Source organism: Protopterus annectens, chromosome 6.part0 (assembly GCF_019279795.1).
Source record: "Protopterus annectens isolate FY-2018-M chromosome 6.part0, PAN1.0, whole genome shotgun sequence".
NCBI classification, from domain to species: domain Eukaryota; kingdom Metazoa; phylum Chordata; order Ceratodontiformes; family Protopteridae; genus Protopterus; species Protopterus annectens.
This window is the reverse complement of record NC_056737.1, coordinates 1,407,349,923-1,407,376,296: the sequence shown is the minus strand read 5'-3', so window position 1 is coordinate 1,407,376,296 and position 26,374 is coordinate 1,407,349,923. Positions and strand designations below refer to the sequence as shown.

Below are 26,374 nucleotides of genomic sequence, written 5' to 3'. Positions count from 1 at the left end.
AGGATCAGCAGAAATGCAGTTCCAACAAATAGGAACACAGGAGGTTTACAGGCTAACAACCCTACAGCCTTTTTAAGCATGCCATTTATAACTCAAATTTTCCCATTTATCAATGCCCATGGACTAGAATGGCTTTGGTATATACTTGTGCCTTACGGCATCGACAACCTGCACTTGTCTACATGGCACAGGCAACAAGGTTATTGATGAATTTGTGACCTCCCATAAAATGGTCCAAACTTTGTTTGAACAGGCTTAGGGAAGAGCTCTGCTTCACATAAATCCCCGGGGATCCAGTTCCAGAGAAGGGGTTATCATTAAGAGACACCTGTCCCACCAACAGGTTTCGTTTATGCCACATATGAAATTTGATCCTTAGACTGGGCAATTCAAGCGCTGTTTGTTTTGTGAATGTGCGGCAGATCAATCAGGGGTGGATCAGAGAATTCCTTGTAGGTTAGGTATAGATGATACCTCAGTAGTCTGTAGTAGAGGGAGTACAGGGAAAGGGCTTTGAGGCAGTCCGCAGAGGACATGTTATAAGACACCCTCTATTCTTTTAGTGAGAAACCTCTGTGGCCCTCCAGCCATTGCAAATGCCTGTTCATGACATGCTGAAGGGTGCACTGCACTCTATTATTGGTCTAATTACAGTGGAGTACAGTGGGATTTTCTCACCCCCATGGACACGTGATGATCAAAGTTCAGGTTACTGTCAACCTAAGCTCCCAATTCTCTTGCTACTGGGTCTACTCTTAAGGGAGTGTTATCAATGTTTTAATTTGTAGGGGTGGTCGTCTTCCCAAAGGGAAAATTAAGCATTTTTTGTACTGAGTTTTAGGCCATGGCTCTGACACCAGTTATTTGTCGGTGTCAAACCCTCTTGGAAGATATCTGCATATTTCAGGGATTCATTTATTGCACCCAGCTTGCAGTAGTCAGGAAATTTCATCAGCCAAAGGCCCTCTACATTTCCTTTGACTTCAGAGACTAGTATTCAAGAACAGGTAAGGTCCCAGTAATTAGTCCTGTGGGACACCACTAGTAATAAGATTCTTGGTGAAGATGGATCCCCCAACCCTAACTTCATATGTCCTAGACATAAGCCATTTGGCTATCCATTGGATGACACAGGGATTTATACCCAAATTTGTGAATTTATCTGTAATACCAGAGTGCAGTACTGGCCTTGACAAAACCAAACTGCGATGGGTCCAGTGTCTGAAGACTGTCTGTATCTTTGTTTACCATGTTCTCAGTAATTCTTTCCATAGCCTTGCATGTCTTCCATGCATACAAGACTAATCAAACTTACAGATCTTAGTTCCCTAGGTCCACTGATGGTTCCCCTTTTGTGCAGAGAAATTACCACTGTAGTCCTCTATTCCCTAAGGACGTAACCTGTCTGGAGTCTGTGTCTGAATAGAAATTCTAGTGGGGTTGATAGGCCCCTTAACACCTGCACAGGGTGCTGCAGTGTCTTTTAACCTGTTTGGAGGTTTAAAGTACAAGTTACTGTGCTGTTTAATTTTTGCACATGAATTGGAACACCTTTTAGCAATTCTGACTTTTTAACAAATCTCTGTTTGTGACGCTGTCTTTTTAGTTTTCTTTGTACACCTCACTCACAAGACATTATTCTTTAGTTAGGTCATGTTTCAAGCTATTCAGAAGGCATTCTGGGATATTAATCAGGGCCCAGTGATGCAGTAAGGATCTGTTCTTTAGTGATAGTGGAGGAATGATACAGGGTATTTCCTGGGGTGGTGGCGGCAACTGGGAGTGAAATTTATTTGTTACATCCTGCAGTTCGGTATAGAGAGTTCCATTTACTATTATGGTTCAGTATATGGAGTTCCATTTACTATTATTTCAGCACACTGTTGGGTGTTCCCCTTAAGGTTGTGCACATAACTAAAAATGTCTTATGGTTACCCATAGCCTTGGGAGGATTTTGTGGACTTGGCTATTCCCCTGAGTTACTTGTTAAGACTGATGAGGGAGTTTTTTTTTTTTTTTTTTTTTATGGGCACAGCCCTTCCAATTTTTGGGCAAGATTTTCTTTGTGTGCAACCTACTTTTACTGGAAGTCCTCTAAAGGGATGTTTTAAGTTTATTTAGGTTTGGTATTGCTGTTTCTATGCACTTATTTACATGCCTATACAGGGTTTCAGTAAACACTTCAATAAAGGCCACAGTAGTCTCGGAATAAGATTATGTTATCACTTAATAGGAGATAGTTAGCCTTGGAAAGGTTTTTAAAGGTTATGGGGTTTGCATGGAGTTATGGCTTTATATTCATTTCAATGGTAACTGCTTTGTGATATGACCTGGCTAGTGAGGACATTACACTAAGGGGGTGGACAGCATTCCTCCATACTTGTGAATATCAGAGCCTGGATATTTGCACTCCTAGTAGGTGCGCAGACTACCTTTTTCAGGGTGTTTGCAATGACAAAATCAGTGAACCTTTTGGCCTGCACATTAGTGGTTGTGTATGCATCCCAGTTTACAGTGGGATAGTTAAATATCATGTTGGACTAAATGGTGACCGACTCCAGTACATTCAAGTACATGGTATGGTTATCCTGGGTCATATATGGGGACCTACAGCTAGGAAGGCTATGGTATGGTCTTTACTTAAGGATAGAAGGACATGGAGTATAGCTCAAGCGCGTCAGTTTTTGACCAATCTTGGTGTGTGCTTACTTTTTATTTATACTGATACACCTCCACCTCTCGTTCCTTCTTCTGCAGCACCTGGCCTAAGTGTAAGGAAGTTCATTATAACCTTGCACTGCCAAGGTAACTGCTGCAGCTTTAAACCATGATTCAGTAACTGCACATATGTCAACACTCTCCAAAATAAGGAGTGCTTCCAGGGTGTGGAACTTCTTAGTGAGACTAAAATTTACTGACTGAAGATCCATCAGAAAGGCATCACCTAAAAAAGGCACTCCAGGAGTGGATAATGTTTTGGCCAATCTCCGAAAGCCTAGTATAGACAGGTGCAGGCCATCCATGACAAAATAGCACTGTCTATCATGTCCTCCCAAGTAAACAGATAATGGACCACCTTAGAATGACACCAAAAATTAAACCAACTGTTAGTCTACAAACTACTAGGACGCAGTGTTACTACAGTTTAGATGAACTGCCTCACAGCGATATGCACCTGATATAGTCATCTTAAAAAAACAGAAATGGTATAATGCAAATTGTTTATCGGTAGGAGTGTGTCAGACTGTTGGAACTGAATGCAAACTTCTGGAATATAGCCCCTCCCTACCCCCCCGCAAAAAAAAAGTACGTCTTTCTGAATAACTGGCCAGTATAGTTTTTCACAACTGGGGAAAACAAACTTGAAATGACAGGCTTACACAAAAACCCATTTAATAAAACACACGTAATAAGAAAAAAGATATTCAATAAAATATGTAACCATAAAGGACAACGACAATTATGACATTTTATCTGAATTCTAGAACATCTCATTGCACAAATGTATTTTTAAAACCTATACAAAATGGTTACATGGTACATGCCTTGCTACACCCATGTTAATCTGAGCAGAACAATCTACATACATGCAGGATTTAAGACAAAAGCAGTGACTTGAAAGACATGCAAAACCACACCATGTAAGTGGAAGTAGGCTCAAGACAGCCAAAATACTGCATCTAGAAATTCTAGCAAATAAGTGTGCTGCGTACAAAAAGTTTGAATGACTCAGAGACACAAGAAATGATACTGTAAAAATACTAAAACATAAAACAGACAACAAAGAAGGTAATGTTTGTGTTTACCTGGGGTTATTTTTTAATGTATTTACTAAAAATTCATGCAGATCAATACCAGTTGAATCTGTATACTCTTGACTGGAATCTGAAAAATACAGTATTTAAAAACATAAATTTCGTACGATGGCTTAATTCAAAGCACTACCTTTTTATCAATAAATTAAAACAAGCAAATTTTGAAAAATAAAAAAAAAAATAGTTTTTCACAAGACAAGCTTTCACTCTCACCACAGTTATTTAATAATTACCCTCACAATACAGTCCCACATTTGGGGAGAGATAAAAAGTACAGTTGCTTAAGAAAGTACAGTTGTGTACACTTACCATAAATGTAGATGTTAGAGTGTATTCACTGTTGCAGTCATTACATTTGGGTAATCCTGCTGGCAGGTTGCCCTCAGTTGGCCTGAATTCCAAAGTCTTGGGTCCTACGTCAGCTGCTGTCGGCTCTTCCCTGACGTCAGGGGTATAAAAGAAGCATCCAACGCCATTTTCTTCAGTTTTTCTTGCCCCAAATGTCAGGTGCCCCCTAAAAGGGTAGCCAAAATGTATATATATAAAAATACATGCACCAATATAAACTTTACCTTCATCTACAAGCAAATACACCACATAGGTTGTATAAATCAGAGAAGGAAAGATAAGTTCCAGTAGAAAAAAGGGGGATGGCGGGTGGGTAACCTAGACTGCAACAGTGAATACACTCGAACATCGACATTTATGGTAAGTGTACACAACTGTACTATGTTCTTCATGTTTCACTGTTGCAGTCATTACATTTGGGTAGAGTCCCAAAGCTATGGTTGGGAGGCTGGAGCTAAACAGCAGTAGGAGCAGCTATGAGGCCCTGCAGAACTGCAGTGGCAAAGCCTGCCCTGGATTTAGAGTAGAGTGGCAGATGATAGTGCTTTGTAAAGGTGTGCACTGAACTCCAAGTAGCAGCTTCTAAATTGTCTTTGGTTGGTACTCCCCTGAGAAAGGCTGCTGAAGTGGCTGCAACTCTGGTTGAATGTGGTCTACCGTCCTTAGGCACTGGCTTGCCATGGTGAAAACAGAAGAAACGAATGCAGTGGCCTATCCACTTTGAAATAGTCTGCTTTGAGATAGCCTTTCCTTGTGGCAGTGGCACACAGGGTGGTGCACAGGTGCGTGTCGCCGCCAGCAAAGAGAGGTTCTTCGTTCATTCTTCTGGGGGTGCCTTTGTGTGGTTGTTTGCATGTTCTCTCTGTGTGTTCGGGTTTCCTCCGGGCCTCTCGGTCCTCCCACATTCAAAAACATGCATCTGCTGCTTTCTCCTCGGGCTCCCGCTGAAAACAGGCTGTGAACCTATAGTCGGACACATTCGTCAACAAATGTTAAATAAATAAAATAAATAAATTGTGATCCTGCAGCATATGCCACTAGTAATTGCTCTGTCTTCCTGAAAGCTTTGGTTCTGTCCAAGTAGAATCTAAGCTGTCTGTGTACGTCCAAAGAATGCAGTATTCTCTCCCCCTTGATCTGTGGATTTGGATAAAAAGTTGGCAGATGAATAGTTTGGTTAAGAGCCACACTGGACACCACCTTAGGCATAAATGTTGGGTTTGTCCTCAGAGAAACCCTGTCTGGATAAACCATGACAAAAGGTTCCACAGCCATGAGTGCCTGTAGCTCTGAAACTCATCTTACATAAGTTATTGCTAGGAGCAGAGCTGTTTTCCAAGACAAAAACTTTATATCAGCAGTAGCAGCTGGCTCAAAAGGAGGCAGTGTGAGTTTTTCTAAGCCATAATTGAGGTCCCATGAAGGTGTTGGAGATCTCCTTGGAGGCCTTAAATTCTTGGCTCCTCTGAGGTATTGTTTTAATAAAGGAAGAGAAAAGATTGGTGGCTCTGTATTGTAATGCGCCGAAATGGCAGAGGCATGAATTTTAACTGATGAAAAAGACATGCCTTTGTCCAGCATATCAGTTAAATATTGTAAAATCTTAGGGATATTTGGCACAGCTGTATCAGTTCCTTGTGCCTGGTTTCAAGCACAGAATCTCTTCCATTTTCCAGCATAAGATTTTCTAGTACTAGGCCTTCTGGCTTCCAAAATGACAAGCATCACAGCTTTACTGAGAGGTGTGTTTTGTATGACTACATTATCTGCCATGCGGCCAGGTTTAGAGTCCTGAGTTGGCTGTGCAGGATCTGATTGTTTTGCTGGGACAGTAGATGAGGTATTTGAGGTAAGGTCCAAGCTGGGTATTGAGACAAGCTCCTTAGGTTTGGGTACCAGTACTGGCGGGGCCAGTCTGGGGCAATCAGTATCATCTTTGGCTTCTCCTGTCTGACCTTTAGAAGTACCTTGGGGAGGAGAGGCAGTGGGGGAAAGGCATATACTGATAGGTTTTTCCAGCTGAAAGATAGGGCATCCACTTTCCATGCTTGTCTGTGATAAGTCCTTGTGCAGAATCTTTTTAGATGGAAGTTGTGAGGGGAGGCAAATAGATCTATGTCTGGGAATCCCCATTTCCTTGTTATCATGTGGAAGACTTGTGGATCCAGCTGCTACTCGTGGGGGTCCATGAGGTTTCTGCTTAGTTCGTCTGCCAGAGTATTGTCCTTTCCTGGCAGGAATTGTGCCTGCAGATGAACTTGGTAAATCAATGCTGTGTCCCATAAGGCCATGGCTAGTCTGCAAAAGGGGTAAGAATGTGTGCTTCCTTGCTTGTTTATGTACCACATGACCGTGGTATTGTCTGTCTTTATCAGTAGTCGTCCAGGATGAATTAGGTCCTTGAATCATGGTTTCCAGGCTGTGGCAATGTTGAGACCAAACACTTTTTAGGTACCATTGAAGTTTCCTCATATGCAATCTTGCATATGGAATAAGTAGGATGCAGGATGCCATGAATCCCAAAGCCTGCAGAATTTTCCTTGCAGATAACTGGGCCCTTGTTGCCATTACTTTGAAATAGGTAGTCAGTTGCCTTTGTTTGTCTGGTGTGCGATAAGCCATCTGGGCAGTTGTATTTACGCTTGCACTCAGGAATATTATCTCCTGTGAGGGTACTAATTTTGATTTCTTTTCGTTGACTGTGTACCCGAGGCATGTTAGAAGTTTTTTTCACAAACGCCAGATGCTGTAGAAGAATGTCCTTCTTCTCTGCTTGAATTGGTCAGTCGTCCAAGTAAGGATATATTTGTATTTCTCTTTGTCTGCAGAATGCAATTACTGGTGCCAGGCACTTTGTAAAGACCCTGGGAGCATAGATGAGCCAAAGGGCAGTGCAGAGAATTGGTAATGCATTGAGCCAGCCTTGAATCTGAGGTATCTTCTGCATGACTGCCTGATTGGGACAAGCACGTATGCCTCTTTTAGGTCTAAAGTCACAAGCCAAGCCTTCATGCCTAGCATGGGCAGAAGCTGCTGCAATGTCAACATCTTGAATTTTGATATATCCAGGAATGTGTTTAGGATAGATAGGTCCAGTATTGGTCTCCAGGCTTTGTCTTTTCTGGGCACCAAGAACAGTCTTGAGTAAAATCCTTGTCCCTGCTCTTGCTGTGGTACTTGTTGAATGACCCCCATGTCCATGAGGGATGAGACTTGTTTTTGTGCCTCTGCCCATTGATTTTTTGGCAGATCTGGCTAACCATTTGCCTTTGGCAGGGTACAGAAGTGGAACTTGTAGCTTTGTGACACTATGTTTAGAACCCACTTGTCCTGGGTTATAATGTGCCAATTTTGAGAAAAAAGTGATATTTTTTCCCCCTAAGGGTGCTGCCAGGAGATAAGTGCTTGGCGCAGGTAGGGGGAAGTCATTGGGACTGTTTCCTGAAAGGTTGTGATTTGTCTTCTCCACTTTTGGAGGTAGAAGCACCCAATTACTTTGACCTGTATGAACTTTGCACCTGAGATCTGCCTCTAGGGCGTCTGGATCTGCCCCTTTGAGATCTGTCTTGAGGCAGGAAAGAACCAATTCTTTGTAGGCCAGTGTCTACTAAACCTAGGTGGCTGTACTTGTAAAAAAATCTTTTGACAGTTTGCATAGATTTAGCTTTGTCCTCCATTTTCTTTAACACCTCTTCTGCCTTAACACCAAACAGAGAATCATGCTGTAAAGGTGCATCTAATAATTTAACTTTGACATGATCAGGCAGATTTTGTTCCTTTAACCAAGCATGCCTCCTAATTACTGAACCCGTAACTGCGGTTCTGCAGGAGGCCTCCAGAGAATCAAAACCACATTGCAAAGTATGCTTTCCAACTTGTTCAGCTGCATGCAATATATCCTGCATTTCCTTGTTTTCTGCACATTCAGAGTTTAGCAACATTTTCTGTTTAAGCAATGCCAAGACATGTTGCTGATATTTGAGCATATGAAATTGACAGTTTAAGGCCCTTATAGCCAAGGTAGCCGATGTGTAAATCTTGTTTCCCCATCTATCCAATGCCCTTGAATCTCTTTCAGAGGGGGTAGGTTTTTTTGCAGCAGAAGCCTTAACTCCTTTGGGACCCTGTGAAATAATTTCTGGGTCTGCAGCAGGGTTTTTGAAAAGGAATTTATGAGAGTCAGGAACCCTGTAATATCTGTCAGGCTTAACAGGAGCTGGAGGTAAGGGGTCAGACTAGACTCTGAAAACACATGATCTACAATGTCTAAAACACAGGTGGAATGGCTAGAGGCCTGTGTTGAGGTATATGATCATAGGTTTATAGGATCATAGGTTAGTACTAGGCTAACTGCCCTTGCAAGCCATCTTAAGCCTAGCCAATTATCCCCTATGAGATTCAAACCCTGTACCTTGTGTTTGTAAGGCAAACACCTTAACCATTAGGCCACCCTCCCATCCAAAAGAAAGTCCCTGAACCTCTTTTTAGATTCTGAAAAATCTTGAGTCTCCCAGTGGAAGTGCTCACTCATGGTATGCAAGGTTTCCCCAAAATAATAGTCTTCAGGAGGAGAAGCTGAAGGAATAGATTCTTCAGCATCAGAATCCTCATAAGGGGGAAGAGAATATTCCTGATCAGAAGAGGAATCAGAAGAAATAGAAACCTGATCTGAAGATTTATAGTCTGTCTCTTGCCTAGGCCTCTTATCAGGAGGGGGATGGGAACCCCTGATCAAGGTAATCAAGTCTTCGGCCATTTTGAGCATTTGTTTTTTGGGCATGGGGGCCTGTCCACGTGGCTCTGGAGTTTGTTTCTTTGTCTTTGAAGGTGCTTTAGTCTTTGCCTTTGAAGCTGGTTTAATGTACAAATGTTTAGGTCTGAAAACACCCTCAGAAGCCGGTGTCTGCTCAGCGGCTCTGGATCCATCTGAAGGAACAGTGTCTGAGGCTCCAATACCTTGAGTTTCTAGCGGCATAGCCGACTCCACGTGGGAGACGGTAGCGGCCTGCAACTCTAAAGTAGCGGGCGTCAGGGGCTAAGAAAGCGCCTCAATGAGAACCAGCGACTGGCTTAGGAGAAGCTTCATCGTTGGCTTTGGGCCTCGGTTGCCTATCTTTTTCTTTGCGTTTTTTGTGAACTCCAGTAGTCGGATGGCTATCCGAAGACATTCCTGGATAATTAAACCTGCGTCAAATTAGTTTAATGCAAAGTTATACCGACGCTTAATAGTGCGTTGGTTCAATCTAGCACAAAACCGACAACCTGAAACATTATGGTCAGGGCCTAGGCAAGGAATACAGTAGGAATGAAAGTCCTTATGAGGTATTTGCTTTCCACAAGAAATACAATTATTCACTTTTTCTGACATAGGTCTGGAGCAAGAAAAAAAGTTTCCCCCAACGGGGTACTTAGCTTTAATGAAGACTTCGGTTCTGAAATTCGAACATGAAAATCTCAGGAGTCAGCCGACCGGCACTTGCGAACTGCTTTTGCTTCGGGCACCGCGCGGCAAGAAAGACTGAAGAAAATGGCAGCAGCCACTTCTTTTATACCCCTGATGACCTGATGTCAGGGAAGAGGAGATGCAGGACCCAAGACTTTGGAATTCAGGCCGACTGAGGGCAACCTGCCAGCAGGATTACCCAAATGTAATGACTGCAACAGTGAAACACGAAGAACATCTTACCATAGCAATAAATATACTAATCACAATTGCAGTATTCCAAACAAATGGGTTTTCACCGCTGAAATCCAGCCAGGGTACCAAAGCTTAAATTTTCAATGGAGCATACGTTCAACTTATGACCTCAGCTCACAGGTGCAAGGGGTCTATTAACGGATGTATGAGTGTAAATTCTCAGACCATCTCCAAGCCAGAAGCCTATAGACATCTGACAAATAAATAGTTACCTAGGAGAGATGAAGTAGGAGATGAGAGGGCCCTCTTGGTCCTAAGAACACTGCCAGTTAGGGCAGGTGTAAAGCAGAAGAAGAGAAAAGACCAGAAAGGGTCTACAGTTACGTGGTACAGAAACAAGCAAGGAGGGTGCGAAGGAATACTCCAACAAACACCAGGTGGATACAGGAAATTTATGTAAAATCTTACCATAACCATAGAAGTCCTTCTCTTCCATGTTGCAGTATTCACTAGTGGGTTTACCCTTCTTCCCATCAGCTTGTTTGGCCAAGTTTCCAAAGCTTTTTCAGTCCCTGTTGGTGCATCAGGCATCCGACATGTAGGCTGGTACGTGGTCCATAAAAGTGACGTCTGTGCGCACCAGTCCTCAGAACCAAGAAGCCCAAGACAGAGCTACTCCTGATGGCATAGCCTGAGTAGGAGGCGAGGAGAGCAAGTGCAAGGAAAACAGGGGGATGGAGGGAAGGAAGGAATACTGCAACATGGAAGAGAAGGACCTCTATGGTTATGGTAAGATTTTACACAACTTTCCTATGTCCTTCTATTCCAATGTTGCAGTATTCACTAGTGGGTGAGTACAAAAGTTCACTGCTGGCTGGGTGGTGGTCTGGATGAGGATTCCAGGAACCCATGCAGACAGCCCTGGCAAATTCTGCTCTGGTCCTGGAGATGTGGTCCAGCTTGTAGGTGTCTCATGAAGGTGTGCACAGATGACCAAGTAGCTGCTTCCAGAATGGAGTTTGTGTCTAGACCTTTAAGGAAGACTCCAAAGGAAGCCTTGGCCCTTGTGGAATGGGCTCTGACAATGCCCATTAGTGTCTTTCCATGGTGAGAGTAACAAAACGAGATTCCCCTAGGAATCCAAGAAGAAATGGTATGCTTCCCTACAGCTTTTGCCAAAGCTCTGGGGTGGAAGGAAACAAACAGCTGGTCTGATTTGTGTATAGGTTTGGTCTTATGTAAGTAGAAACGAAGTTCCCTGTGTCCATCCAGGGAGTGAAGGACTCCCTCACCGTTTCCCTGAGGGTTACAAAAGAAGGTGGGCAGTGAATAGCCTGATTAAGGAGAAGTCATTAACCACCTTGGGGGTGAAGGAAAGAATAATCCTGAGGGTGACCCTGTCCATATGGAAAACTAGGAAGGGTGGAGTAGACATGAGGGCTTGGAGCACCGAGACCCTCCTGGCTGATGTTAAAGCTACTAGCAGTACTGTTTTCCATGTGCAAACGTTCAAGTCTGCCTTACTATTTGGTTCAAAGGGTGGCAGAGTGAGTTTTTCCAGCAAATAATTAAGATCCCAGGGAGGAGGAGTTGGTTTCCTAGGGGGTCTTAGGTGCAAAACACCTTTTAGGAATAGTGTGGCTGGAAGCAAGTCTTTCTGAGCTGGGAATTTCTGGTCATAGGCTTATTGTGCCTGCTTATTTGAACTGTTTCTTTCTGAAATTTGTGTGCCTTGTTGCTGTAGCATAGACCAGATTCAGGCCTGCTGAATCTTGCTTTGTTTGTATAACATGAGCACTGATCCAGGCCATCTTCTTTTGGAGAAGGTTCCCCTGCACCCTAGTAGCAGGAGTGTGCAGTTAGAACTTGTCTGACTGAAGACTGCTGGAACAGGGCTCAGGTTTGAGATTTTTTTCTGGTTAATTGGGTAACTTGTTTAAATCAGCTTGCTCGTTTTCTATTGTTTTATATATATATATATATATATATATATATTGCACTTTATTCATCTGCTTTTACTGTATGTGTGTTTCTTCCTATTTTATTACAAGGGGCATTGACTACAACTCTGATCTGCGATATATAACAATAAGTATCCTTTTCTTTGCATTTAAAGTGTTTTTTTGATTGTATCTGCTTTATTTTCTGAAAACAAACAAAAAAAAAATTGTTTCCCACCTTTCTAAGCTAGTATAGTCCAGTTTTCAGGTTAGTGCTGAATTCAGGGCTGTGTTACAAATCTCTGTGTTTGCCCATACCTTACTTGGATAGAAGGAAGTTTCTCAGTTCACCTGTGAGAGAGGGAAGCTTTCAGCAGCATATCCGTCCCTGGTGGAGTGGTTTCAGCACAGAAATTAGTAGTTTATTGGCAATTTTGGGCTAATTTCTATCTCTTTCATTTCCCTGCTATAAATACCACATTTGCCCGGTTTTGCGTGCCGGTTGGCTAGGGTAAAACTATTCCCGGCTCCACAAAGTCTCTTCTTCAATTTTTCCCTTGGAACTAGACAAACATTCAACTTAAGCACTCAAGCCATTCATTTCTCAGCCCGCACTTGCTCAAAACTTATAGCAAGCACCTATAAACCCTACCACTAGACCCTCCTGTACTGAACAGAAGGACAAGGCTCTCTATTCGACCTTACCAGCCATCCAGTAAAACAGTTCACTATAGCTATCCAGGCATGTCCAAAGGGCAGTTTCAGGTGTATTTTCCAGTCCAACTGGTGAATCTGGGCATTTTGAGGCAATGTTACAATTGCCTCATGTACACACACAACCCTCTCCTCCTACCACCAAACACTAATACATGCGAGAGATGCAATTATACAGCCAAAAGTACAGTTGTGTACCTACCATAAACATAGATGTTCGAGTGTATTCACTGTTGCAGTCATTACACTTGGGTTATCCTGCTGGCAGGCTACCCGCAGTCGGCCTCAATTCCAAAGTCCTGGTCCGGCGTTGGTTGCTGTCGCCTCTTCCCTGACATCAGTGTGCCAGGGGTATATAAGGTGCAGCCAACGCCATTTTCTTCAGTTTTTCTTGCCCCAGATGTCAGGTGCCCTCAAGAAGGTAGGCAATACATATTGCTTATAAAAACATACAGTGAAATAAAACAATACCTTCATCTACATGCAAATACACTACATAGGTTGTATAGGATAGAGAAGTATAGATAAGTCCCAGCAAAGAAACGGGGATGGAGGGTGGGTAACCTGGACTGCAATAGTGAATACACTCGAACATCTACATTTATGGTAGGTACACAACTTTACTATGTTCATTGTGTTTCACTGTTGCAGTCATTACACTTGGGTTGAATCCCAAAGCTGAGGTACGGCGGCTGGGTCTAAATAGGATTAGGAGTGGTTATGAGGCCCTGCAGAACTGCAGTGGCAAAGCCTGCTCTGGATGTACAGTAAAGAGGTAAGTGATAATGCTTGGTAAAAGTGTGCAATGAACTCCAAGTTGCAGCCTCCAAAGTTTCCTTGGTTGGTACTCCTTTGAGAAGTGGCTGCTGCCCTGGTAGAATGTGGCCTAATATTCTTAGGCACTGACTTGCCATGCTGTGCATAGTAGAAACGAATGCAGTGTCCTATCCATTTTTAAATAGTCTGCTTTGAGATAGCCTTTCCTTGTGATCCTGCAGCATATGCTACAAACAGTTGCTCAGTTTTTCTGAAAGCTTTTGTTTTGTCCAAGTAAAAGCATAGCTGCCTGTGTATGTCCACAGAGTGCAGAAGTCTCTCCCCTTTGTTCTGGGGATTTGGATAAAATGTTGGCAAATGAATGGTTTGGTTAAGAGCCACACTAGATACTACCTTCGGCATACATGTTGGGTTTGTCCTTAGAGAAACCCTGTCCGGATGAAAAATGATAAAAGGTTCCACTGCCATTAATGACTGTAACTCTGAGACTCTTCTTGCTGAAGTTATTGCTAGGAGCAGATCAGTTTTCCATTATAAGAATTTTATATCAGCTGTATTGGCTGGCTCAAAAGGAGGCAGTGTGAGCTTTTCTAAGACAAAGTTTGGGTCCCATGTAGGTATCGGTGCTCTCCTTGGGGGTCTTATGTTTTTTGCCCCTCTGAGGTACTGTCTTAGCAGTGGATGAGAGAAAATAGGAGGTTCCATATTGTAATGAGCTGAGATGGCAGAGGCATGGATCTTAATTGATGAGAAGGTTAGGCCTTTGTCCAGCATCTCAGTTAGGTATTGACAAATTTGAGGAATATTTGGAACAAGTGGTTCAAATCCTTGTGCCTGGTTCCAAGCACAGAATCTCTACCATTTTTCTGCATAAGATTTCCTGGTGCTGGGCCTCCTGGTTTCCAAAATGACATCCATAACAGCTTTAGAGAGAGGTGTGTTCTGAGTGGCTATATTATCTGCCATGCAGCCAGATTTAAGGTTCTGAGTTGGTCTTGCAGGATCTGATTGTTTTGTTGAGTAAGAAGATGAGGAATTTGAGGTAAAGTCCAGGCTGGGCCTTGAGACAAGCTCTTTAGGATTGGGTACCAGTGCTGGCGTGGCCAGTCTGGGGCAATCAGAATCATTTTTGGCTTCTCTTGTTTGACTTTTAGGAGCACCTTGGGAAGGGGAGGCAGTGGTGGAAAGGCATAAACTGTTAGGGTTTTCCAGCTGAATGAAAGAGCATCCACTTTCCATGCTTGTGAGTGAGAAGTCCATGTGCAGAATCTCTGTAGTTGGCGGTTGTGAGGGAAGGCAAAAAGATCTATGTCTGGGCATCCCCATTTCCTTGTTATCATGCTGAAGACCTGTGGATTTAGTTTCCACTTGTGAGGGTCCATGAGGTTTCTGCTTAGTTTGTCTGCCAGAGTATATTTCTTTCCTGGCAGGAAATGTGCCTGCGTATGTACTTGACAGGTCAGTGCTGTGTTCCACAAAGTCATGGCTTGCCTGCAGAGGGGGCAGGAATGTGTGCCCCCTTGCTTGTTTATGTACCACATAACTGTAGCATTGTACGTCTTTAGTAATAGTTGTCCTGGATGTAGTAGATACTTGAAGGCTGTCAGGGTATGCTGTACAGCTAGCATCTCTTTTTGATTGATGTGAAGATGCATTTGGTCCGTGGGCCAAGTGCCCTGAATACATTTTCCTGCCATGTGTGCCCCCCAGGCATAAACCAATGCATCTGTCGTTAGTGTTTGCCTGGCTGTGGGTAAAGTGAAAGGCTGTCCCTTGTTGTGGTGTCAGGCCAGTGCCCACCATCGAAACTCCTGTTGCAGGCAGGGAATAAGGGTTATTATTGTTTCCAGGCTGTGGCAATGTTGAGTCCAAACATTTTTTTAGATACCATTGTAGCTTCCTCGTATGCAGTCTTGCATATGGAATTAGCAGGATGCAAGATGCCATGAAGCCCAAAGCCTGCAGAATTTTTCTTGCAGGTAGCTGGGTCTTTGTTGCCATCATTTGAAAGTAATGAGTTAGTTGCCTTTGCTTGTCTGGCGTGAGATAAGCCATCTGGGCAGTTGTATTTAAGCTTGCACCCAGGAATATTATCTCTTGAGATGGCACTAGTTTTGATTTCTTTTCGTTTACTGTGTATCCTAGGCAAATAAGTAATCTTTTTACAAACGCCAGATGCTGTAATAGAATGTCCTTGCTCTCTGCTTGAATAAGGCAGTCGTCCAAGTAGGGATATATTTGAATTCCTTTTTGCCTGCAAAATGCATTTATTGGTGCCAGGCATTTTGTGAAGACACTGGGCGCAGTAGATAAGCCAAAGGGCAGTGCAAAGAATTGGTAATGCATTGAGCCAGCTATGAATCTGAGGTATCTTCTGCAAGATTGTCTGGGACATGCAGGTATGCCTCTTTGAGGTCCAAAGTAACTAGTCAGGCCTTCTTGCTCAGCATGGGTAGAAGTTGCTGCAGTGTCAACATTTTGTATTTTGGAACATCCAGGAAAGTATTTAGAAATGACAGGTCCAGTATTGGTCTCCAGGCTTTGTCCTTTCTGGGTACCAAGAAAAGTCTTGAGTAAAATCCTTGCCCCTGTTCTTGCTGTGGTACTTTTTGAATAGCCCTCATGTCCATGAGAGCAGAAATTTGTTTTTGTGCCTCTGCCCATGGATTTTGTGGCAGGTCTGGCATACCTTTTGACCTTGGTAGGGTGTGAAAGTGGAATCTGTAACCTTGAGAAACAATATTCAGTACCCATTTGTCCTGGGTGATCATGTGCCAATTTTGTGAGAAAAGTGCTAGTTTTCCCCCTAAGGGTGCTGCCAAAAGGTAAGTGCTTGGCATTTGCAGAGGGAAGTCACTGGGACTATTTCCTATAACGTTGTGATTTGTCTTCTCCACCTTTGGGGGCTGAAGCACCCCATTGTTTAGGTCTGTATGAGCCTTGGGGCTGAGATCTGCCTCTTGGGCGTCTGTATCTGCCTCTTTGTGGCCTGTCTGACACTGGAAAGGACCAATTTTTGAAGGCCAATTCCTGCTAAATCTAGGTGGCTGAACCTGTAAGAAATCCTTTACTGTCTGCATTGATTTTGCTTTATCCTCCATTTTCTTTAACACCTCTAATGCCTTAACACCAAACAAAGTATCATGCTGTAATGGAGCATCCAATAATTTTGCTTTAACATGATCAGGTAAACTTTGTTCTTTTAACCAAGCATACCTTCGAATGAAGAACCTGTAACTGCGGCTCTGCAAGAAGCCTCTAAAGAATCAAAACCACATTGCCAAGTATGCTTTCCCACTTGTTCAGCTGCATGCAATAAATCCTGCATTTCCTTATTGTCAGGACATTCTGAGCTTGTAAGCATTTTCTGTTTCAGCAAAGACATTAGGTATTGTTGATATTTAAGCATGTGAAACTGGCAGTTTAAAGCCCTTATAGCTGAAGTAGCAGAAGTGTAAACTCCCCCCCCCCCATCTTTCCAGTGCTCTAGAATCCCTATCAGAGGGAACAGGGTCTTTTGCAGTGGAAGCCTTGACCCCTTTGGGACCCTGAGAAATTGTTTCTGGGTCAGCAGCAGGGTTTTTATAAAGAAAATTATGAGAGTCTGGGACCCTGTAGTACCTATCTGGCTTGACTGGTGCATGGGGTAAAGCATCAGGAGACAAACTAGATTCAGAAAAAACATCATCAACAATATCTAGTACAGGGGGGATAGCAAGGGGCCTGTGCTGAGACAGTAAAAGAAAGTCTCTGAGCCTTTTCTGGGATTCTGAATAATCCTGGCCTCCCAATGGAAATGCTCCCTCATGGTGTGCAAAGTTTCCCCAAAAGAGTAATCCTCAGGAGGAGAGGCTGAAGGGATAGATTCTTTAGTGTCAGAGCCCTCATAGGGAGGAAGAGAATATCCCTGTTCTGAAGAGGAATCAGAGGAATCATAGTCAGTGTCTTGCCTAGGCCTTTTATCAGGAGGGGGATGGGAACCCCTGATCAAAGTATTAGGTCCTCGGCCATTTTAAGCATTTGTTTCTTTGGCATGGATGACTGTCCAGGAGAATGCTGTACTTGTTTCTATGTCTTTAATGGTGTTTTAGACTTTGCCTTAGCTGCTGAAGTGGACTTGATAGTAAGCTGTGTAGGTCTGAAAACACTCTCAGAAGCCGATGCCTGCTCAGCGGCTCCGGACCAATCTGAGGGAATAGTTTCCGTAGGCCCAATACCTTGAGTTTTCGGAGGCCTAGTTGTCTCCACGTGGGAGTCGGAGGCGGCCTGTGGCTCTGAGGGGGCGGGTGTCAGGGGCTGCGAAAGCGCCTCACTGAGAACCGGCGACTGGCCTAGAAGAGGCTTCGTCATCGGTTTTGGACCTTGGATGCCTGTCCTTTTCTTTGTCTTTGCATTTGTTATGAATTCCAGTCGTCTGTTGTTCTGACGACATTATGTAGTCAAACCTTCGGACAAAGTAATGTGAAGCAAAATCAAACTGATGCTTAATAGTGCATTGGTTGAATCTAGCACAAAACCGACAACTAGCAACGTTGTGGTCAAGGCCTAGGCAAGGAATACAGTAAGAGTGAAAATCCTCATGAGGTATTTGCTTTCCACAAGAAATACAACTGTTAACTTTTACTGACATCGGTCTGTAGCAAGAAAAAGTTTCCCCAATGGGGTACTTAGCTTTATTGAAGACTTCGGTTCTGAAATTCAATTTCAAAAATCTCAGGAGTCTGCCAACCAGCACTTGCAAACTGCTTTTGCTTCGGGCACCGTGCGGCAAGAAAGACTGAAGAAAATGGCGTCGGCTGCACCTTATATACCCCTGGCGCACTGGTGTCAGGGAAGAGGCGACAGCAACCGACGCCGGACCAGGACTTTGGAATTCAGGTCGACTGCGGGTAGCCTGCCAGCAGGATAACCCAAGTGTAATGACTGCAACAGTGAAACACGATGAACATTGGAGGCTAAGCTCTCTCAACCCAAGATTGAATCAGACAGTCAAGAGGAGAAGGGAAATACCTGCATCACACCACCAGTCTCACACAGACCCATTAAACCAGCACAGGCAAAAAACACACATAAATACATGAAAACATACTCGGAGGCTCTAAATAAAAATCTGGAAACCCAACAGAGACTTCCAAAGCAAACATCCAAGCAACCTCCACCCCCCCCCCAACACAAACCATGCAACACATACTTCACAAAACCAGTGTGCCATGCAATCACAGCCCTTAAGGCAAAATAACATGCCCAACATACTAGTAATAGGTGACTCTATAGTCAGGCACACTGACGTCCCACTCACTAGGCTGAATAAGGAGAAGGTTACTGTTAGCTACCTGTCGGGTGCCCGGATCCGCCACATAACACAAGCACTCAGGTCACTCCAGAACAAATGCAAATATTACTCTTTCATTGTCCATGTTGGTGTGAATGACCGGAGCCGTACCTCCCTGGACTACATGAAAAGAGACATGGAGGAGCTCTCTGATCACGTAGTCCAGGCCGGTATGACCCTGACCCTGAGTAGCATCCTGCCCTCACCAAGAATGATACCATGGTATAAAGAAAAAATTCTCCACTTCAACAACTGGCTAAGTTTCTGGTGTCATTCAAAGGGGATCCATGTCTGTCTGCCTGGGATGACATGCTCGGCAAGCCACGCTGCTTCGCTAGAGACGGCTTGCACCTGTCACCCTTAGGCTTTCAAATACTGGCCAATGATCTTGCCACCCCCATAGTGCCTTTTTTAGGCATGGCTCAAAAGACAATAGCACAAGTAACAAAAAACAGAGGGTAATGCTACTCAATGCCAGTAGTCTAAACCTCAAAATGCACGCACTCAAGGCACTCCTCAGTATGGAGAAAATCAATATATGTGCAGTAACAGAAACCTGGTTTAAGGCTCCAGAGAGCACACCAGCACTACCTGGCTACAACTCATACCATGCATTTCCGCCACAGAACCCAAACCAAAATACAAAAGGTGGGGGGCATATCCATATTCATCAAGGATACCCACACCTCCAGGTTAGTGGCAAAGAACGATGCTTCAGAAATTATCCACATGCAACTAACAACAAGCAAAACTGCAACTCAAATTGTAGCTTGCTACAGATCACCCACCATGTCCCAGAACCCCCATTCCGTGTTTCTGGAAACACTGGGAAACATAAAGGTCCTACCAAACACCCTAATACTGGGTGATTTCAAATACCCAAACATTAACTGGAAGAACTACTCAAGTACTAACTCCGTTGCCCAAAATTTCTTAGAATTTATAAACTCAAACGTCCTGGTTCAACTGGTCAACACTCCCACCAGAGGTGACAACATATTGGACCTGGTTATCACCAACATGGGCGACCGGTGTTCCACACCACTGGTCAACCCCCGCTGGTTAGATCTGACCATAAACAAATCACTTTGGATATCCACATTCCGCCCCCACTCCAGGACAAGGAAACCACTGTGGAAACTTTTCAAAAGCAGACTTCACGTTACTTAAGACCAAGGTGGAAAGTTTCAAAGCCCCCATGCTGAAGGATAACGCTGTCCAAGCTGCAAAACCCTTTACTAATGCATTCTTTGGGCACCTACAAGAATGTATGGATCATGCCATACCAAGCAAAACCAAGACTCACTCCTCCAAGAAAAGGAAACCAGTCTGGTGGACTCCTGCCATAAACAAGCTATACAACAGGAGGAGGAAACTAGTACAGAAAAGAGTAAAATCCCAAGAAGGGAAGACATCCCTGATCAGTATCAGCATGTAACTACGACCACTCATAAAATCATCCAATGCGAGCTTTGAAAAAAAATTGCGAAGGACTCCAAAGATAACCACAAGACATTCTTTAACTATGTCAAGAATCGAAGTGGCAATGCTCAGATCTGCTCGGAGTTAGTGCAGAATGGCACAAAATACACTGAACCGACCAATATCGCCAACATCCTGGCAGACAGGTTCAGTGCAAACTTCACCCCCCTCTCACCCCCAAAAGGGCCCATAACCATACCAGAAGAATGTAGAGTCCCTGAAATCACAGACACTCAGGTTAAAACAGCCCTCTCCAAAGCCAAAAACACAGCATCAGTGGGACCGGACGGTGTGCCAGGCTGCGTCCTACACAAGCTCAAAGACGAACTAACCCCTCACCTAAACACACTGTTCAAACTCAGCCTCTCCACAGGCTACATACCCATAGAGTGGCACACAGCAACGATTATTCCGCTCCACAAAGGTGGAGTCACAACAGACCCCGGGAACTATCGCCCTATAAGCCTAACTAGCTTGGTCTGCAAGGCTATGGAGCACATCATCATGGAACTCCTTAACAGACATATTGGGAACCTCCAAACACTTGACCCTACCCAGTTCGGCTTTGTTAAGGGCAGATCATGCCTCCTAAACCTGTTGGACTTCTTTGAGACAGTTACCAAGGCTATAGATGAGGGAAAGGTGGTACACAGCCTACCTAGACCTCGCTAAGGCCTTCGACACCATTCCCCATTCTGGTATTATAGACAAGCTCACCAGCCTGAACATAAACCCCTACGTCACAAGATGGGTTGCCAACTGGCTCACGGACAGAACCCATATGGTGAGAGATGTGTGAGTTAGGTCCGATTCTAAACCGGTTACAAGTGGCGTTCCCCAGGGTTCAGTCCTAGAACCCCTCCTGTTCATCATATACTTCTCAGAGGTACAGGCAAACACAGGAGGACTATGGCTGACTAAGTTCACAGACGACTGCAAACTAGGGGCTATAATTGATTCTCTGGCTGACACAGACAACCTCCAAAAAGGTTTCACTGGACGGATACCTGGTGGTAAAATCATGGCCTCAAGCTAAATGCCAAAAAGTACATAGTCATCCCCTTTAGGAAAAACAAAGTACCCACAAACTACCACGTAGGTGGTAGTCCCCTAAATACGGAAGACGCAATAAGGGATCTGGGGACCCAAGTAGATAGTAATCTCACCTTTGATAATCACATTGCCAAAGTGGTTAGAAAATCCTTCTACGTGGCCCACCTAATCATAAAAGGGTTTGCATCCAGATCAAAAGAGGTCATTGTGCCCCTCTACTCATCACTCATCAGACCCATCAGAGTATAACACCCCATTTGGGATGTACCTTACAAAACATCTGCAACAGCTGGAAAGACCACCAAAGTACCTCACCAAGAGGATCACTGGCCTCAGACAGATGCCCTATGCAGCTCAACTGAAGAAACTCCAGCTGTACTCGGTTGCATACCACCTACTCAGAGGTGATCTCTGCCTGACATACAAGGCCATGTCCAACCCAGAATTGATGGACATGCTCCACCTAAAGAAAACCTTACCCCCTCGAGCCACACGCTCTAGGGATCTAAACCTCACCACAACAATAAATAGGAAGTGCTGGTGGGATAGATTCCTGTCCCAGAGACTTCCCATGCTTTGAAACAAGATTCCAATCTACATTAGGCAGAGCTCCTCACTAACACTCTTCAAAAAAAACCTTGACGAGTGGATGGGAAACAAAGTTTATCATGGGGATCACTTCAGTGGCTCTGTTGGACAGAGGCACAGGGAACTAATCTAGGGGGTGGCGAAAGTCAACACATTCTGGCTAGGCTTATAAATGCCTTCAGACAGACAGCCTAGTGCCTACCTATGAACCTAAGTGGGGGCTCCATAGGCAGGCAGGAATGGCTGACAGATGTGCCTTTAAGAAAATCCTGTCTTTAGCAGTTCACGCAGGTAAGAGAGAATTAGAGGCAGGTCGCTGTCCAGCGGATCTAGCGGTCTTTTCTGACACCAGATAGAAAACCTTCCCCATGTAGAGAGATAGGGATTTCCTTGTGTTAAGTTTCTTGGCCTCCTGCAGGACTGAGACCACATCCTCGTTATGTAGGTGTCTGAAGGGAATCAGAATCCTATCAGCCAAAGGGAGAAGTGGAGGGATCTCCAATGTGGGTGAATCTGTGTTCCCTGGTGCTGTGTGACTAAATCCACTGAGGGGGGTAACTTGCGGTGATTGCCCTTGGATAGATAAAGTAGGGGGAAACAGTGTTGCCTTGGCCAAAAGGGTGTCACCAACAAGATTTTTGGTGAGTCCTGCTGAATTTTCAGCAGGACTCTCTGTATCAGAGGGAAGGGGGGAAGGGGGAAAGGCATACAGGTATTTTCCCTTCCAGGACATTAAGAAGGCATCTGTTTGAAGACCCTTTGTGTCGTAAGTTCTGGAGTAGTAGCTCTGTAGTTGCCTATTTGTGGAGGAGGCAAACAGGTTTATCTGTGGAGTACCCCACCTGTGGATCAACTGTAGGAATACCTCCCTTGACAGCATCCATTTGTGACTGTCTGAGGAGGTTCTGCTTAAGGTATCTGCCTGACAATTTTGTTGGGACGGGATGTAGGCTGCCTGTATGGTAATCCCCTGGGAGACAGCTAGATCCCATACCTGAAGGGCCAGTCTGCAGAGGAGGTAGGACTTGGTCCCTCCTTGCTTGTTCAAGTACCACATCACTATGGTGTTGTCTGTGAAGATCTTCAGGATGCCCTGTTTGAGGAAAGGTAGAAAGGCCTCCAGGGCCAGAAGTATGGTTGACATTTCTTTGATGTTGAGATGCCATTGTTTGTGTTTGTTTTTCCACAAACCTTGCACTTTCCTTGTATCTAATGTTGCTTGCCAGCCTAGATCTGAGGCATCTGTGTGCATGATCTGAGAAGGAGGGGGGCAATTGTAGAGGGAGACCCGGGTTTAGGGTCACCTGGACCCTCCACCACTTTAGCTCTTGGTGGAGGCAGATTAGAAGTGAGGTTATAAACTCTAGGTGGTGAGAATGGTGGGTCCATACTGAGGGAAGATACCATTGCATCTTTCTCATGTGTAATCTTGCCAGTAGCAGCTTGGGAATTGTGGCAGCCATGTGGCCGAGAAGTTTGAGAAATTCCCTCGCCATAAGGGTGGGTGTAAAGAGAGCAGATTGAAGGAGTTGGGTCAAGGAAAGCACTTTTTCCTGAGGTAGGAAGCCATCATGAGGTCTGTTTTGATTCTGCACTCTAGGAAGACAATGTATTGTGCATCATTTAGATTGGATTTGGGGACGTTTATGAGGAATCCTTAGGACTGCAGCAGGAGCAGAAGGTCCTTTGTGTGGGCTATGAGGGTTTGTCTGTCTGCTGCTTGGATTAGCAGTTAGCCTAGGTATGGGAACATCTGCATAACTCTTGCTCTGCAGTAAGCAGTGACTGGGGATAGGCATTTTGTAAATACCCCTGGAGGTGTGGAGAGTCCAAAGGGCAAGGCACAAAACTGAAAATGCAAGGAGCCTGCTTTGAATCTGAGGAATTTTCCATAGGATGGTTTTATTGGAATATCTAAGTAGGCATCTTTGATGTCCAGGGTCACCCATGAAGGCCTGGGGAAGGATGAAGGGAAAAAGAATGGGTAGTGCTATCCTGAAGGAAGGAACCTTCAGGAAAGGGTTGAGACAGGAAAGGTCTAGGATGGGTCTCCATGGCTCCTCCTTTCTGGGCACCAGATAAATTCTGAAGTAGAAGCCTCTCCACTGAGCAGGGGGGGGGGCAAGTTCTATGGTGCCTTGGAGCAGCAGGTTGTTTAGGACTTTGGGAAGGAGGGACCATTGAGAGGGTGGAGGTAGCGGGACAGGAAGTTTTGGGAGGAGGGACATCCAGGACATGACGTAACCCTCCTTCAGGACAGACGAAACCCATTTGTCAGATGTCACTAGGGCCCATGCAGGGAGGCAGTGAGAGAGGCAGGAAGATAAAGGTATGGAGGGAGGAGAGGTAGGCAGAAAAGGAGGCAGGCAATCTGATGCTGCCTGTCCTTTCTGGAAAGGGAGATCACTGGGCGGAAGCTTGAGGTGTCCTAGGCTGAGTAGTCTGCCTACTGTGTGGTCTTCTGGATCTGGAGGGGGGCAGAGAGCCTAGAAGTCTTCCTGACAAACTGTGTCTTGGCTGGGTAGTTTCTTTGAAATTTTGGGATTGGAGATACCAGGAGACGCTTTAGATCCTGGAGCTCTTTCCCTTTTTACTGAAGTGACTTACAGAGATCAGCTACCTTGGAGCCAAAAGGGGCAGTGTGATCCAAAGGAACATCCAAGAGGATGGCCTTAAAATAATCTGGTAAAGGCTGGACACGCAGCCAGGAGTATCTCCTCAATACAGAGGCAGATGCAGCTGACCTGGCAGAGGCCTCTGCTGCATCATATGCACATCTTAGGGAATGCTTATTGACTTGGGCAATGAGCCCAAGTAAGGAAGCCAGGGATGCCTTTGCAGAGCAGTCAGGAATCTCATTAAGATCCTTAGAAGCTTTGTCCAGTAATGCCAAGGAGTACTTGGCCATGTGTGACTGGTAATTTGTAGCCCTAAAGGCTAGAGTAGCTGAAGTGTACATTTTCTTTCCCCACCTCTCCATGGCCTTGCTGTCTATCAGCAGGCAGGACAGTGGTAGTGGGGAGAAGTTTGGTAGCCCTGTCTGTGGCAATGGAAATGGTTGCTGGGTCAGCTGGAGGGCATTTGAAAAGAAATTTGTCTGCATCAGGTACTCTATACAATCCGTCTGCCCTTCTTGGGGCAGGTGGCTGGGAGTCAGGGTTTAAACATGTTGCTGCAAAAGCATCTAGGAAGGCAGGCTGGACAGGAGGAATAGGGGCCTGGTTAGGAGATTCCACCTGAATAAAATTGTAGAATCTTTTCTGTTGCTCAGACATGCCTGAGCAGTCCCACTTAAAATGTTCCCTCATAAGATTAACCATGTCCCCAAAGGTAAGGTCTTCTACAGGGAAGTCAGGCTCAGCAGATGCTTCTTCTGGGGATCCATACCCCAGAGGGGAAAATATTTGTGAAGAATAGGACAAGGAATCCTCTGAGGAGTCAGACGTTTCTTCCTCAGCAGGATAGCTAAGGGTAGTCTCTGGCAGAATAGGCCTGGGACTCAGAAGAGGTGGAGCAGCATGAGGGAGGTCAGACGTAGGCCTAAAGGCCAGGAAGGTGTTGTAAAGACTGACTGAAGGCCTGGCAGTCTGGCAAGGCCTCAAGGGTTGAAGCAACATGCTTTGACTTTTGGTTTTTCTTTGCAGGACTAACCGGTATCTGGCTGTCAGTCGGCCTTGAGGAAACGGGATAGGCAGAGGCCTGCTGGTTCCACCCTGGCATCTGAATCAGGTGTCCGGATATCCTCCCCGGACGTGTCGTCCGCTCTGGATTTTGTGGCCTCCTGGTAGGTACCCACTTTATCCGGTGTGGCGGATGCCGGTTCCTCGGCCAAGCTAACGGTGGCTACAGGCTGGGAATTGGCAGAGAAAGGTGGAGTGGAAGTGGACGGCCTTGTGGGCTTGGCCCTCCTCCTAGGTGGTTCGGATGGGGCGTCAGTAGTAGCTTCCATTTCAAGAGCGATCTGTCTAAGATGCTGGTTTTCAAGATAAAGGTCGAGGGCCTGAAGATGGCGACAAAGGGTCTTGGGGATGAACGACTTACAAATGGTGCAGATTTTATAATCGTAATCCCTATCCAAACAAGAGAGACACTGGTCATGGGTGTCTGTGGGGAATCTGGTGATCACAGTTGCACTTACTCTTACCGGACATTAACAGATTACATCAGTTACAAAGGACTGAAGAAAATCCCCAACGGGGTACTTACCTTAATGCGAAACTGATCTGACGTCCGTGTGTAGCAGGAAAGTACAGTTGTGTACACTTACCATAAATGTAGATGTTTGAGTGTATTCAATGTTGCAGTCATTACATTTGGGTAATCTGCTGGCAAGTTGCCCTCAGTCGGCCTGAATAACAAAGCCTTGGGTCCTGCGTCAGTTGCTGTCTCCTCTTCCATGACGTCAGGTCGTCAGGGGTATAAAACATGCAGCAGACACCATTTTAAACAGTTTTTCTTGCCCCAGATGTCAGGTACCCCCCAAATGGGGAGCAAAAATATATAAATAAACTGTAAATATATAAATGAACCTTAGAAACATAATATTTACCTTCAACTAAAAGCAAATACACCACAAAGGCTTTTGAGTACAGTGAAAGAAAGAAAAGGTATAGAAAGGGGGATGGCGGGTGGGTAACCCGGACTGCAACAGTGAATACACTCGAACATCTACATTTATGGTAAGTGT

General features: G+C 44.8%; 1 protein-coding gene across 11 annotated transcripts in view; it reads right to left on the bottom strand.

Moving 5' to 3' along the window:
- Positions 1–26,374, bottom strand: part of R3HDM1 (R3H domain containing 1) — a 2,579,330-nt gene that overhangs the window by 1,851,117 nt on the left and 701,839 nt on the right. For all 11 annotated transcript variants that reach the window (XM_044074947.1, XM_044074954.1, XM_044074957.1 and 8 more), the window contains one exon: positions 3,807–3,885. In XM_044074947.1, coding sequence (XP_043930882.1) covers positions 3,807–3,885 — 79 coding nt within the window. The remainder of the gene's footprint in view (positions 1–3,806; positions 3,886–26,374) is intronic.